At 41.3% G+C, this 16,042-nt stretch overlaps 1 protein-coding gene across 2 annotated transcripts in view; it reads right to left on the bottom strand.

Moving 5' to 3' along the window:
* The window catches only part of CFAP61 (cilia and flagella associated protein 61), a 278,328-nt gene that overhangs the window by 80,745 nt on the left and 181,541 nt on the right, over positions 1-16,042 (bottom strand). The window contains exons 20-21 of one of the 2 annotated variants that reach the window (XM_029918146.1): positions 14,953-15,121; positions 7,056-7,230 (exon numbers count right to left, since the gene is read on the bottom strand). The exons of the other annotated variant lie outside the window; for it this stretch is intronic. Of the exons in view, the coding sequence (XP_029774006.1) occupies positions 7,056-7,230; positions 14,953-15,121 (344 nt within the window). The remainder of the gene's footprint in view (positions 1-7,055; positions 7,231-14,952; positions 15,122-16,042) is intronic. 2 annotated transcript variants of the gene reach the window in all.

Genomic DNA, 16,042 nt, shown 5'->3' on the forward strand with positions numbered 1-16,042 from the left:
ACCCATGATATATATTCATGTACGACATACTTTTAATGTCAGACAACTTTAATTAGCCAAATATTTACTTTTTTAAAAACAGTTCTTTAAGTTTATGTATTTTGAGAAAGAGTGAGAGAGTGTGTGAGCAGGGGAGGAGCAGAGAGAGCAGGAGAGAGAATCCCAAGCAGGGTCTGTGCTATTAGCACAGAGCCTGATGTGGGGCTTGAACTCATGAACCATGAGATCATGACCTGAGCTGCAATCTAGAGTCAGATGCTTAATCAACTGAGCCGCTCCAGGGCCCCTGATTTACCTTCTTTTTTTTTTTTTTGGAGTTTTTAAAATTTATTTTGAGAGGGAGAGAGCAAGCAGGGGAGGGGCAGAAAGAGAGGGAGAGAGACCCAAGCAGGAACCCAAGCAGGTTCCTCACTGTCAGCACAGAGCCCAATGAGGGCCTTGATCTCATGAACTGTGAGATCATGACCTGAGCCGAAATCAAGAGCCAGACACTTAACCCACTGAGCCAGTTAGGATTCCCTAGTCAAAGATTTACCTAAATCAATGTATTTCCACCACTTAGGTACTTTGTAACTCATGGAGTCTTTGCAAATATTTATAAGGACATAATAGGTCGCAGGGGCTTCCTTCACACAGTTGGGATAGCATATACATTCTTTTGACGTTTGACGTTTCAATGCATATATGATGCAAATAGAGTGGGAAAGGTGGGCATTTCCCCTGGATATCAGTTTTATGCTAAAAAACCTGGCCACTCTGCAGCTCAGTTAAACTAAGGATAAGAAACGACCCATTTTTGCACTTGATCTGATAGATGACTGAGGTACTGTGGAGGGCTGCCCTATTTTGAAATGGCAGTGGATGATTAGAACAGTCTGGGTGAGTTTTCAATAAAGGATAATAGAATATAACCATAGTAGTTTTCATGGAAGGCCAACCTTTGTTGCTCCTTTTAGGGCATAAATTATGCATTACTAAGATTACAGATCTGAAACAGGAAGCAGAGCGAAAGGAAGGCATCATTAGAAAGAGGACCGTGTGAAAGCGCCAGAAATTAAGGTTGCAAGAGAAACACTCATTTCCTCACAGCTAACCTGCAGTAACCTTCCAGGTGAACCATGCAAGGGGGCTGCCGACAGGAGGGAGGGGTTTTGGTGGCAACAGCCATGCTGGGGAGAAAGAGGGAAAGCGAGGTCTCAAATCACCCTCTGCAAGCTGTCAATTCCCCACCTCAGAGCAAAATCCACTAAGACTTGTCATTTAAAATGTTAGCAGATATGGGAAGGTGATCATCTTTTTGCTTTGTGTGACATGCTCTTTGAAGATATAAATGAATAGCAACTTTGACTGTGATCACCAAAGTAAGGCAATGACACTTGAACATTTCAACTATCGTAATGCCCCCAGATTTAGGAGAGTCTTTCATTTATCTTAATCAGAGGGAAAAGATGCCAGTTTTCATAATTCTGAAACTATTATTTATCTCCTCTAGAAGCTAGACATTTTACTAATATTTTAAAGGAACATGGCTTTAGAGAAATGAAATACTTAAGGTGATCTCCATGTTAAGTTCATAAAACAAACTATGGTCTTATTTTTCTTAGACACAGATTTGCCCTAAAAGTAATTGGAACAGGCTTTTTAAACAACTTTTTTTCAATAGATGGTAAAAAAGCATTTTTTCCTTTGAACTGAGTGCTTTAATTTTAATCACCTAGAAGATATGCATTTCATTGTCATGCTCAATATTCTAAAGATGAAGATTCTCCAGAAAACCATCTTTTGAAATGAAGACAAAGAAAGGATTTATTTCCTGGTTTGGTCATGAAATCACATCTCAATGTACGCATACAGTCTGTATTAGAAATCAAATCTGCACACAGATATTAATTTGAATTTTTCTTCCCAGTTATTATGCTTAAGGCCAGAGAAAACAAAAACTATATGCCACAATTTATAATTCTTTTGTTTAAATTGTTTTTATGCATATTTACCTATTCCATTGTATTTTAACGAAGAATTATATTTCCTTTTCCCACTTCAAATGAGACATAGTATGATTATGTATGACCTCGTTCATCCTCAGAACAGCCCCAACAGATTGTATATGTTCTCTAGAAAGCCGAGGACAAGGGGGTGCAGGCTCCAGCCCCCGGGCACACAGCATTAGTTGGTTCAGCAGAACTCAGACCTCCCGAGGCTGGTTTCAGAGCCTTCACACCAGTACACTATATTTGTAGATGGATGTATAATAAATTCCTAAAAAAAACCTCTAATTGGCACTTATGTGTAATGAACTTTAGCAAATAACTAGATAATTAAGAAATTTAAAATAGATCTCATAGAATATTAATAAATTATGAAATAAACATTCACTTAAAAACCGTATCATGTCCACGAATAGATCAGAGAATGTTCTTTTTATTTTTTATAAGTCAAAGCCTAAGATTTCCATGACCCAAGCCTGACCTGTCTCATTTTGTTCCTGGCAAATTAAAAGAGAAGACTATATTAGATATAACATAACAAAGGCTTTCCTCGGTGATTCGTGCACTGGAATTTTAATGTTATACTTTTCCCAACAAACATGCTTTTAATAAGGCAGTAAACTGTATTTAGCTAAAGATGAAAATAATTGACCCATTTCAGGCTATTAAGGCCGTTTCATTTATTTATTTATTTATTTATACTTTCATCTTACTTTTCATTTTCATGGAAAGTACAGAGGTAATAGCAGATGAATTTCAATTAGTTTCAATTAATGCCATAAACCGTTATAATGTGTTAGGTTGCTGGGTTCTATCTGAAACCCTGGCAGAACCCTCCAGATTTTGTTTGCCTTTGAAAGCAGCTTTTGAGCTGGTGAGGTCAGCTATTCTCCATGATACTGGAGCAGTTCTAAGAGTTTAGGATCATTTACATCTATAAACCTATCCAACTCTAGAGCTCAGAAAATAATTTCCTTCATTCTGGGCTAATTCCATCACAGAACAATCCTTTCTGCCTTGGCAGCAGAGGTGGGCAGGATAAAACAGAGAATGGGGGAGGGTGGGCGGACAGTGGTGATGCTGTGAGGCATATCTGTATGGTTTCAATGGACAGAAATTGAAACCAGAACTGACCTCTTCCCGGTGGCCACCCATTGCTTCTGCTACCCAGCATCCACCTATCCTTCTAGAACAATCCCCCCACCATCCTCAACAAACAAGCCCTCCCCCTCAAGTGTCTGTACTTCAGCCAAGTTAGGCCTGGCACGTGCCAGGATTCCATGTGTGATTTCCGGATAGGCATGTGATCCAATCATAACCACGGAGAAACAGGAGATTTTTTTTCTCAGACCTTTGTAGGAAGAGCCCTGTCCTCAGCTCTCTCCCGCTAACCCCACCCTGAACTATTGAGAAAGGGAGAAATTAGCACTGACTACTATGAAAAAAGCTAACTATCATGAAAGATGTCCACATTCTTCCTGGTGTCATTATGGTGACATGAAGAGGAAAAGAGGCTGGCAGGTGGAGGGATAGCAATAGGTACAGAAACGCAGCCCTGCTCATTTTTCATGAAGTGCCAGGCTTCTAGTTTCTAGCTTCAAATATCACCATCCCATAACTGTCTTCGGTATAAGCCAGAAGTGGCTGCACCAGCCCTCACCTGCACACACAGCCCTCCAATGGGCTATGCAGTCTTCTCCAACCCGCTCCTTCTGGATTGCTTTCTCTCTACTAGATGGGTGCCACAGACGGGAGGTTCACTTCCCTGAAGTGCTGTTTGGTGCCCTGGTTATCCCCTTTCACTAGTTCCCCAACCCCTAAGAAGTCACCAGTTAAACCTGGATGTGTCTGGGCCCTGGTGTCCTCCACCTGCCACTCTACCTTCATTTCCCACTGCTGCCCATCAAGAGTCTGCCCAGTACAATTCAAGCTCCCCCAACCTGTCTGTTTACTTCTCCTGCTCTTCTTTAAGGCTGAGCTCAATCCTCCTTCTCCAAACACCAGTTTCCAGGGCTCTCAGTAAGGACACAGTGACTCTCTACAAGTGGACCCACCCCTGGATTTGTAAATAGATCCCCATTAAAAAAAAGTTTTTTAGTTTATTTATTTACCTTTTTTTGAGAGAGAGAGAGAGAAAGAGAGAGAAAGGAAATGGGAGGGGCAGAGAGAGAGGTAGAGAGAGAATCCCAAGCAAGCTCTGCACTGTCACCTCAGAGCCTGATGCAGGGCTCTAACTCCATGAACCATGAGATCATGACCTGAGCTGAAACCAAGAGTCGAACGCTTAATGCTTAACCGAACGAGCTACCCAGGCGCCCCCGATCCCTATTTTGTGTGTGCGTGTAGACTGTGTCCTAGACTGTGCTGTCACGAGGGGCTGAGATTACACCCTGCAGAACCTCCTGTGCATAGCAACAGCCCCGTCGCATGCAGCAGTAGTAATAGAAATGCTAACAGCGGCCTGTGTTACTGAACTCTCACTGTGAATGAGACACTGACCTGAGTTGGACATGTAATATTATCTTATTTATCTCATTTAATTCTCACAGCAACCCATGTGAGGGAGATATTATCTGGAATGGGACTAATTAAATTCAAGTCTGAATAGGACTCTAATTGTGGAAAAACTACAAAGAGAAAGCTTCCTTCAAGCAGGAGGTTAACATTTTTCTTTCTAACTTCTCTTTCATGAAAAGTCACTGGAAAAGGAGCACCACACAGAGTTGAATTGATCTGCTTGGGCTGGGTTTCTCAGATGTCTCCCAGAGCCTGGGCACTGAGCATCTGAATGCTAAGAGTGTTAACAACACCAACTTGAAAGATGCCCTAGCAGTGTTATTAGCATGAGTCCTGGGAAAATAGCCTACATTTAAGACAATAAATGAATTTCTACATACTTCTTATCTTGGCAGTTCAATGGACAAAAGCAGGTACTCAGAGGGGTTGTATGTGGTGGCTGAGACATTCTTAAATCTGGCAAAAGCATTTATAGCCCTTTGGTGGGCAGCAGAGTAGCACCATCCCTGACAACCAGTCAAGTCATCAGAATAGCACAGATGCTCTTCCCCCATCTGGTAACCAAGAGCACAGAAATAAAATTCCATCTGAAGGAGAGCATAGAGCTTGTTGTTTGGGGGATTTCTAAATTCTCTGCTACAAATATTCAACTTCAAGAACTTGCATTGTCACTTTCAAAGGTCCTTTCTTTGGTCAAAATGCTCCTTACTCCTAACATCCCAAATAGGCAGCTGTTCAAAGTTAAAACACAGCATTGTAACAGTATCGGCCATAGTCCTAAGATAAAACTCCCTGGGTATTTTGTATTGAGCCATGGACTCTTGTGCTTTCAGAGAGTGTAAGTTACAATTTGAGGTTTAGATTTGGCAAAACGGTAATGATCTGTCACGAATCCTATTCATAAAAGCAGGTTCTGCAAACTATGGCTCATCACCTATTTTTGTAAATGTACTGAAATGCATTCTTGCCCATTTATTTATGTATTGTCCTTCTTGCTGCAATGGTAGAACTGAGTGGATGGGACAGAGTCCATAAGGCCTGCAAAGTCCAATATATTTGCTATCTGGACATTAACAGCAAAAGTTTGCTGATTCCCAAATTAAGAATTCCTTAAGTCTATGTAGGTCATAGGGTAGTGATTAAAAATGGCTAAAATGTTAAAACAGGTTAAACACATACAGATGCAAAATGTAAAATAATACCAAGTTCTGAGGCAAATATGAAAATACTTTGACATGTTTTAAATATATATATAGATTTAAATATAAATATAGATATACACCCTGGTATATATCTATATATTCCACCTGTGTCCAAAGGTTCCACACCCACTTGGTTTTATGGGCTGCTTCGGCCCAATTTTAGGTTACATGACATATTTCAGACCCCAGAAAAATACAGAAAGCATCCAAAAAACACTTGGTGAGACTAGCATACCCTTAATTCCCAAAACTAGACAAGTAGAGCTTATAAGAGAAAACTGCAGGCCAATCTCACTTATGAATTTAGATCAAATAACCTATTAAAAATTAGCAAATTGAATCCAGCAATGTATTGAATGTCACTTGATACCTACATTTTAATCGACTAAATGTCATAACAACAAAAAGTTAATTAATGCCTAAATCTTCCACCAATTACATTAATAATATAAATATAGATATAAATAATATATTTATATATTATATATAATATACAATATAAATTGTATTTAAATAAGTACACAAAATATGTTTAATTTTACATCTTGATCCCCCATACTATAGGCACTTTGTGTTTCTTGATATCCCTGGACTGCATGAAAGATGTGGATTAAGATCCCAGCATGCCACGTAACGCAACCGAGTCACTGTTTTAAGTTAAAACAGAGGGGCTGCCCTTTGTCATTTCCCAAACTTGACTCCCAGGTCTCCATTAAGGACAAGTAGGTAGGCAGGCCCTGTTCTGGTTGTCTTACTAGTCAAACAATTTCAATTTAATCCAAGCAATAGAGAGGAAGATGCCGGAGCAAACCCTTTTGAGTGGCAGACGCATTTGTTCACATGTTTTACTCTCCATTTTGATTCAGAAAGTGGCATGCAACTTGAATCTGTGGGTTTGTGGGAAGGACCAGGAAAGAGAACAATGGATGGGGAAGAGAAGAAAAGAGCCCTTCCAACGCAAGACCTTTCTTTTTCTTCCTAGGTCTTTTCGGCTTCACAAAAGGAGACATATTTTCCATATAATTGCTAAACATGTTTGCTTATTAAATTATTCTTTAATTAGTTAATGATTTTAGCCATGCTTTGCTCTTCGGATATTCATTTTGTGTAATAAAATAATTATACATAATTAAACTATCTCAAGCCTTTTTCTTTCCCCCAGCAAACATGCTGGGTATCCAAAAATGACAACAAGTTGTAAATTAATCTGGAAAACAAAGCATGACAGATGAATGATTTGGTTGGAATTAATTAGGCACTAATTATATACTGGAACTAGATGAAGGATGAGACTCATTATAAAAATAAAAAGCAATTCTGAAAAATGCACAGTTACCAACATCCTTACCTTCTGTGAGGATAGAGTTGTTCCTTATCCAACTCAGTGCCTTCCAGCAATCTTCTTCATCGTTAAGAATGAAATGATTGCCAGGAACTTGATCAGTGTATCTCTGTTTCCCACTGCTTGGAATCTCTCTGTTTGTCGGGTGTTGACTGATATCAGCCCCTGTAGGGCATGGGACCTGCGGTAATTTACAAAGAAATGCTTCTTTCACTGGTAGTAAGGGAAGGACTGACACAGCAATAAATAAATTAACTTATTTAAGTACACATGGAAATGTCCAGTATAAGGAGTGCCTTTCTGGGTCCCCCAATACAATCAGTTTTAATTGAAAAAATAAAAATAAAACAAAACAGCTGGAATGATCACTTAGAGACAATTCTCAGAAGGGGTTGTGCGGGTTCTCTGATTCCACATAACACATTATTCCATGCATTCTGTAGGTCAGTAATTCAAGCAAGGGCAAGGAGGGGAACAGTTTGTCTCTGTTCTATAATGTCAGAGGCCTCCGCTGGGAAGACTTGTAGGCTGCAGGTGACTTAATGGCTGGGGGCTGGATTCACCTAGAGATAAACCATCTCACTCCCCCCCCCTATTAAAACGTGCCAGGTATTTAAAAATGACATCAAGTTGTTATTATATGTCCAGCAATTGATGCTGTGACTGGAATCTTGGCTGGGGTGTTGGTCCAAACATTACATGCAGCCTCCCCATGTGTCTTGGGCTTCCTCACAACATTGCATCCAGGTTCTGAGGACATGTGTCCTGAGAGAACCAGTATAGAAATCTCCATGTTCTTTTTTCCAACCTAGTCTTGGAAATTGAGCAGTGTCTCTTCCACCATGTGCTATTCATGGGGATCATCATAAAAGCCTGGCCATGATCAGGGGGAGGGAACCCAGGATCCATCTCTTCATGCAGGCATGGCATGGCCAAGGAAGAGCACAGCACATGGTATGGGTTTGACATAGCCATTGTTGGCAAAAACAATTTGCACAGAAGCAATTATATCAGGGGTTGGAATCCAAGTGCATAGAGGGCCTAGGCAGAAAACAAAATGAGGGAAGTAGACTATACTTATGAAAGTTATAGATATTCTTCAGTTTGTCAGAGAAATACTCTTTCTCTCCCTCTCCCTTCACCTCTCCCTCCCTCCCTCCCTCTCCTTCTCTCTGTCTCTGTCTGAACACAGAACCCTCTCAGTATAACTTCTGTTCCTCACTTTTGACACAGACATGAGTGGAAGCAGACACTTTCTTCTAATATAGGGAAAGCAACATAATAAAAGATGACACTTGTCTTCAGTGTCAAGAGTACTGTGGCAAACCTGAAGTCCCATGCCCTGGCCAGAGTTTGGCCACAAACTCAATTCCAACCAGTTGGTGCCAGAGTATGGGTGGTTTGATGTGGCCAGATCTAATTCCTCAGGAAATGCCAGACACTTTAAAAAAAAAATACAGACTCTTGATATATTTTTTTATTATTTTGGTTCAAATTACAATCAAACAAATGCCCTTGTGAAAGCCGAGTATAGTTGCCCATTGGGCCAGCATTTTACCTCTCTGGTTTTTATTTGGCAACCAGGTGAGATTAAATGAAAGATAATGAAGCTGGAACAAGTAGCAAGGTTTAAAGGCAATAGAGGGTCTCTGGTAGAAGACCTGTGCCAGCTGCCTTGCATATTTGTGGTGTAAGGCCCATGGCTGTGAGTCAGGGGTTGTTCTACAGTGATGATGGGCAAAAAGTTCACCTGCAGTAGAGACTAATGTGGGTACAGAGCAAGGTCTTCCATCGTTGACAAGTGCAGAAAATGCCTTTTATATGGCGTAGAGGCAAATACTGGCTAGTGCTTGAATACATGTGGCTTCACTAACCTCAGATAACACCTAGGAAACTTTCCTTGTACATTCTTGGGATGCATTTAATTGATTCTGAAACTGGATTACATAACTTAAAAACAAACAATTTTTTTTAGTATTTATATTTTGGAGACAGCGCAGGTAGGGGAGAGGCAGAGACAGGGGGACAGAGGATCTGAAGAAGGCTCTGTGTTGACAGGCTGACATCAGCGAGCTGAAGGTGGGGCTCGAACTCATAAGCAGTGAGATCATGACCTGAGCCAAAGGCAGACGCTCAACCGACTGAGCCACCCAGATGCCCCCCAAACAATTTTTAAAGTTGGATTTTCTTTCTCTATAAAGAGGCTGCAGTAAAATTATATTTAGTAAAAAAGAACAATTCAGGAAGTAGTGGTCATATACTGTAACTACAATTGTGGAGGTAAATTTTTCTTATTAGCAATATAGTTTGCTTAGCAAAATCACACCAAATTTTGGCATTTTTATATTTATAGGTAGTATAAAGTAGTCCACAGAGAGCTCTGATAAATGATTTAAAGTGTACAATGTTGAATGCTGTGCTCTGGAGGTTCAAAACCTCACCAGAACTTCAACGAGCACTATAGTATAAAAGAAAATGAAATTTAGGTAATAGTACACCCATTCTGGTACCCCATGCTTTAATGAATTGAGGATCACCCTTGGCAGAAAGTGGTAGGGCTAAAGAAGAAATTGAGAGCTATTCAATTTATAAAGCTTTCAATGAGCTATCATCCCAAACAGTAAGTGTTTAGATGAAAAAAACAAGGAAGGGGGAAGAAGGAAGAAAAAGGTCCAAAATGAAAATCAGCTTACCTACTCTGACTCTAAAATGTAATGGATTCTGATAACACATATAATTCTTGTGTGCACTTAAATGCATGGGATGATTTTTGCACAGGATCAGAAAAATTAAGGGAAATTAAAGGGATAATGTATTTTTCGTATTTATACAATGTCATTTTCACAAAGTAGGCAAAACTGAAGCTAGGATTTTAAATCCCAAGGCCAATTAATTTGTCCACACTAACTTTAGCAGAGCTTGATAAATGAAAAAAAGATCTATGAGGGGAAAAAAAGTCCTAATATGTCATCAAAGTAAGGGAGAGTCAAGTTTAATAGGAGAGCATGGGTGTTCCACCATCCAAACTGGAATGTTCTGCCATTAACTAAACTGTCACTAGTGATTGGAGAGTATGGATGACTTTTCAACCATTCTGTCTGATTGAACAGCCCAGCATCACTGACTCGTGGGAGCCCCTGGGCCACCCCATTCCCCTTAGCAAGTTAATAACTTATGGTGGCAGGGCTGCTGGTGGTCCCCTCAATATCCTGTCTCTCTTTCATTCTTAGTAACAGACTCCAGGAAATATAACCCAGCTGAAAAACTACGTTTCCTAACTAATAACCTAAGAGGTTGCTCAAGAGATTTTTTAAGCAGGAGTCCTTGGGGCGGGGGGGGGGGCGGGGCACTGGGAAAAGTCATTTTGCTCCAGTCCTTCCTCCTTTCTGCTTCTTGCAAATGGAATGGCTGGAGCCACAGCAGCCACCTCGATACTGAGAGTGGAAGCCACATATTAAAGATGGAAGAACAAAAGATAGAAGGGTCAGGTTTCTGAGCATATCAGGGAGCCACTGACCAGACTTTTCCATCCTGCCTTAGTTATTCAGAATACACATTAAAGAACACAGAGGATCGTTCTTCTGAGGCCTTACACAACACAAAAAAACAGCTGTCTTTTTGCTGTCTTCAAATAGGAGAGATACAGGTGCACATATACTTATTGAATTGTCACATTTTCCTCAAAATTCTGTGGGGCTAGTTTCATGTTTTTATGCCATTTTATCCTGGAAAGGGAATTTGGGGTGCATGTCATATTTTTGTTCTTGGGGTGGAGTGGTAATCTGTCATTTTTCTCTTGAAATGTGTTTATTTTTCCCCTATTCTCAAAGAACCAAAATTTCACCAGACTATAACTAGCTGAGTACATTTTTCTTTGACTTTGCCTGGAATGGGCTCAACTCGTATTTAGGTAAGGAAACTTTTCTTCTGGCATGTCTCTGTTGTCCCTATTCCATTTGTCAGGGCCTCTTCTTTGGTAAAACCAATGATCTACATGTTGCCTCCATGTTGATCACACCTTCTTGTGTCTTGTGCCACATGTATCCTTTGCCCTTTGTTCTCTGCCCTCCAGGGGAGCTTTGTGCTTTATCTTCAGCATCGACATTGTTCAGTAGCAGTTCTGTCTCCTGATAGGGAATGAATTTCAATCCTTTCTTATCCATCTTCCTTTTCATCGAATTCTGTAGCCTTCTCAGCTCAGTTTTTGCTCTTCTCATGGCTTCAGCTCCCATTTCAGAGCCTGGCTGATCAAACTGTACTGAAGATGATGAGTAGTTTTCTGAATGTGTGTGCATGCATGCGTGTGTATGCATGTGCCTGTGTGACTCCCGCATTTTGGAATATTGTCAAGAGTATGTTCTTTCTCTGATTTTTCCAGATGTTCTCTTTCCCTTACTCCATGTTATCTGTTTGTTTCAGGTGCCTTTTACTAAGCAACTAACTCATACCAAAACTTAGTGGTTCAAACAACCACTATTTTATTACTTTTTGTGATTTCATGGGCCAGAAATTTGGGTAGGGTTTGGCAGGGCAACTCTTTTATCGCATGCGTTAGCAACAGTAGTCACTTGGCGATATTTAGCTGGTGGAGCATCCAAGACAGCTTCACTCATATGTCTGGTGCTTTGTCAGGGACGGTTGGAAGGCTGGGTTCACATGGAATTGTCACCTGGAGAACTCAGGTGTGGCATGTCCAACGTGGTGATCACAGGGTAGGTGGCACTAGGAGCCACTGTTCTCTCAAACAAGGAGACACTGCCTGGCCCCTGACCAAGCCCCAGAAGTCACATCACATCACTCCCTTTGTATTCTGTCAAGACAGTCACAAGTCTGCCCAGATTCAAGGGGAAGAAATGTAGACCCCATCTCTTGGCATGTTATTTTCCTCTTTAATCATCCCCAAGCACAGAGAGGTCTCTTCATGATTACTGCTGCTTTACGACATTGGGGAGGTCTTAAGTCCAAAGAGGCAAAGTGGTATATGTAGCTCTTTTCAGCTGTTCGTAGCAGGCTCTCACCTGTGGCTGCACTGTTCTAGATGCCACACTCTTATTTACCCCAACAAGGGTGTAATTAGCCTTTGTAGAGATGACATCATATTGCTGACCCACATCAAGCTCGGTATAACTAATGTCCCCAACTCACACTCTCGCCTGGTGGGATGTTCTTGCCCCACCTGCTGGCTTCTAGTGAGCATGACCCCTTTATGAGGCCCTGCAAGTGAATAAATTTTCACTCTTCCTCTTGTTGAGAAGACCCAAAACCAGGCATGAGGAGGCATCTCTGTGTCCCTCCATGTGCCATGGAGAGCGGCCCAGGACCTCAGTTGTAAGCTATCCTAGAACTTGTCCCTGAGCACTAGCATGTGCCCACCAACAAAAACAACCCAATCTATAGATAGGGTAGGGAAAGGAGTTAGTTAGAGGGTACTGAGTATGACAAAGCTTTGTCTTCCAAAATGAAAAGGTCATAGATAATGTCAGGAGTTGACAGATCAAATATAAAACTTCTATAAGCACATTATTTGGAGATCTGGGGGGTAACTACTGAGGAACTGACAACAGAAATCCTCAAAGTGGTCACCCCTAGAGAGGGGACTTAGAAGGAGAGACCAGCCCACCTCACATGCAGCCCAGAAGCACAATTTAATCTTTTACCATGTGCATGAATTTTATGATAAAAAAAACTAAACGATAAGTATTTGGATATCAAAAATATTGTATAATATTTTAGAATGACACATGCCACTTAAGGTTCTATTTAGAGGTTAAAGTTTATGATGATATTTTATAACAGTCTGTCTTCCTGCTTTGGATTTAAGCTTTATTTTCATCATTTAAATTTATTTCTAAATCACAAAATTGGGACAAAACCATGAGAGAGTTGAAGAGAAGGAAGTAGGAAAATAAATAAGAACTGGAAGCCTCTCCCATGAATTCAGCAGCCTTTTTTTTGTATCACTTTATGTACCTTTAATTTTTATGTCCTTCTGGAAAAATTAAATTGGAACTCCCTTTATCACTTCTTCATTTCATGTTTCCCATTGTAAAAAGGGCAAGAGCTTAACGTGCCACAGACTAAAGCTGCAGGGGCAGCTGGACACACATGGGCAGATGCCCGAGTCTCTGGACAGCTGGCCAGGTCTTCCACTCACATTTTCCAGAGTCCATGGCTCCAGGCAGCAGCTGGAACTTGGTGGGGCAGGTGAGGGGAACAGGCAAGCTTGAGGGGTGCACAATGTTTTCTTCTGGTTTAATGTTTAAAAGGAGAAATGCTTATGTATCAAAATATTCTTCCAATTTGTGTTTATCCTTTAGCCAGAAAAGAAAATCCTTTTCTACACTGTGAGAATTGGATGTCTTTAGTAGCAGCAGTAGTAGTGGTGGGAGGAGGAGGAGGAGAAGGAAGAGAAAAAAAAACAGTTACTCAGAGAATGATCTGTATTTAGTATGGCCTGCTTACCAGCAGCACCAGCCTCACCCAGAAGCTTGTTAAAACTGCAGTATATCAGTGACTCCTACTCCCTGCTCAGAATCTGCGTTGTAACAAGATGCAGAGGGGCTGTGTGTGCACGTTATGGTTTAAGAAGTGCCACTCTAAGGTCCAGATTAGAGATTCTAGGTCAAGAAAACTCAGACCAGCCTTGGCTTAGAATCATCTGGGAGCTTGAAAAAATGCTGATCGCTGGGCTCCACCCCATAGCAATTAAAGCACAGCTTCTGGGGGTGGTTATGGTATATTTCAAGGTGACATCAATGTGTAGCCAAGGCTCAGAACATTAAGTGATGTTGGGAGTTGCTCAGCTGTCTGTCCCCCACCACGTGCTGCCTCCTCCTGGCTGGGCTCTATAAGAAAAACCTGCACATACTTCTCCTTGTCAAAATCACAATCACTCACAAAATGTACTAAGTCAGTACCAGATAAAATATGGCAGTGCCTGGGGTACGGGTGGATTACATCATACTTGTCATAAACAAACCCACCGTGGGAAGGCTTATCCAGGTTCCTGGGAGAAAATGTAATTAAAAGACCCCATCTGTGAGGGCACCTGTGTGGCTCAGTTGGTTTAGTGTCCAACTTTGGCTCAGATCATGATCTTGTGGTTTGTGGGTTCGAGCCCTGAGCCAGACTTGCTGCTGTCAACGCAGAGCACTTCGGATCCTTTGTCCCCTTCTGTCTGCCCCTCCCCTGCTTGTGCTCCCTCCAAAATAATTTTAAAAAACATTTTTTAAAAAAGACCCCATCTTTGAGTTACAAAGTAAATTGCCTTTCATTAAGGAAATACCCTAGTTTTGTGAACTACATGAAAAGCTAATATGTGTTACAAAGTGAGAATATTAAAATTTGCTTCCCTAAGACATTGAACAGCTTCAGTTCTATCCAGTAATGCTTTCCTCAAATGTGGTTTGTGAATTTAATCCAAATGGAAAGCATGGTCACTGGGTAATCAATCAGTCACATTTCCTAGTTTTATAACTGAGAGACAAAATAAAATAAGGGTTGACAGAAGGTGCGCATGTTTCAAATACTTTTGCATGAGCCCGTCACCACCGCCAAATGTTACCCTCTTGAGGCATAAATTAATTTGCCACAAATGCATGCTGGGTTGTGTCTGGATTCTGCTCTAGTGAGCAGTAAGTGTTAGACTTTTGGACAACAGCTTAAAGAATGACATTTCTCCTACTTGCTGTGATTTTTACCCTTGAGCAGAATGTTTTTCTTGGAATGGATTTTCAGGAGGGGTTTCGGACATAATTCTGGTCATGTGTGCAGGCCTTGCGGGCACTTTTATGAACAGAATGGCAGCTGTCCTAACCAGGACAGGAAGGCGCGCTCCTAACCACGATGTGCCCCAGTAAACACAGGGACCACCTACCAGGAGGGTCTCCGTGTGTGGCCTCACCTGGTACTGCTGTCCGGTGCAGAGGATGAGGTGGTCGTAGAGCACGATTTCCTCTTTGGAAACCACCACGTGCTTGGCCGCTCGGTCTATGGCAGTCATTCTACCAACCACCACATTGACCCAGGAGCACAGTGACATCAACGCATAATCTTTATCATTAAAACAGTGGCTGCAAAGAGAGGCTTCGTCAGTGACATTTGAGCAGCTGACATTAATTAGACATCTGGTGAGCTGGTTCAAGTCCCCTCGTGGGCCAAGTCTGTGCTCTTGCTGTGAGTTTACCAGGACCGCGGCTAGATACTGTGGGGGGTGGGGGGGTTCATTATGAGACAGTCACAAACTGACATCTTCCCATTAAATTTAAATCGTTCCACCTGGCACAGGCCACAACAGGGAGGGTGAGTGTATGCGCGTGTGTGCGTGAGTGGCTCTGTGAAATCATTAGCATACTCTTTCTTCTGCTTCTATTTCATGGTGGGTGTAAACTTTATCAGTTGAGTCTTCATATTGACCATAGACTCAAAGTGAAAGAGGAAAAAGAAAGTGACATTGCAGAGGATTCCCAAAGGCAGGGGTCAAGGTCCTGAATATTGAGAACCCTTCATATTTGCTGATGTTTACAGTAAATGACTCATTCTTAGAATTAGTATATGGATTCATGCCAAAACGACTACACATTTTGTTTAGAGAAGATGTCATTTAGGGAATTATGTTTGCAGCAAGTGCAGTCCCTGGAGACTCTTGGGAATCACTCTGTAGGGCAAAGGTAATTTATGAGGAACTAGTAGTTCTGCAAACAGTGGGTCCAAGGTGGACAGGTTTTCTTTTCTGGGTTCCATTTGAGTTTAAGCAATCTAGTATGAGAAAAGTAGGGTTTTGGTGGCTTTGGGTTTATTTAAAGAGTTCTATGAGGATGGTTTCTAGAATTTTCTGAAAGCTCTGACCTCATGTACATGACCTTTTAATTATCCCATTTTGAAGACCCAGAGTGTAGGATGGTAGAACAGTATGTGTTTCATTTAAATCAAGGCTTCACTGTGTCATGATGTGTGTCCCAGGCAACTGGACGCTGGGGACTCTGTAAGACCTG

Source organism: Suricata suricatta, chromosome 12, assembly GCF_006229205.1.
Source record: "Suricata suricatta isolate VVHF042 chromosome 12, meerkat_22Aug2017_6uvM2_HiC, whole genome shotgun sequence".
In the NCBI taxonomy this organism is placed as follows: domain Eukaryota; kingdom Metazoa; phylum Chordata; class Mammalia; order Carnivora; family Herpestidae; genus Suricata; species Suricata suricatta.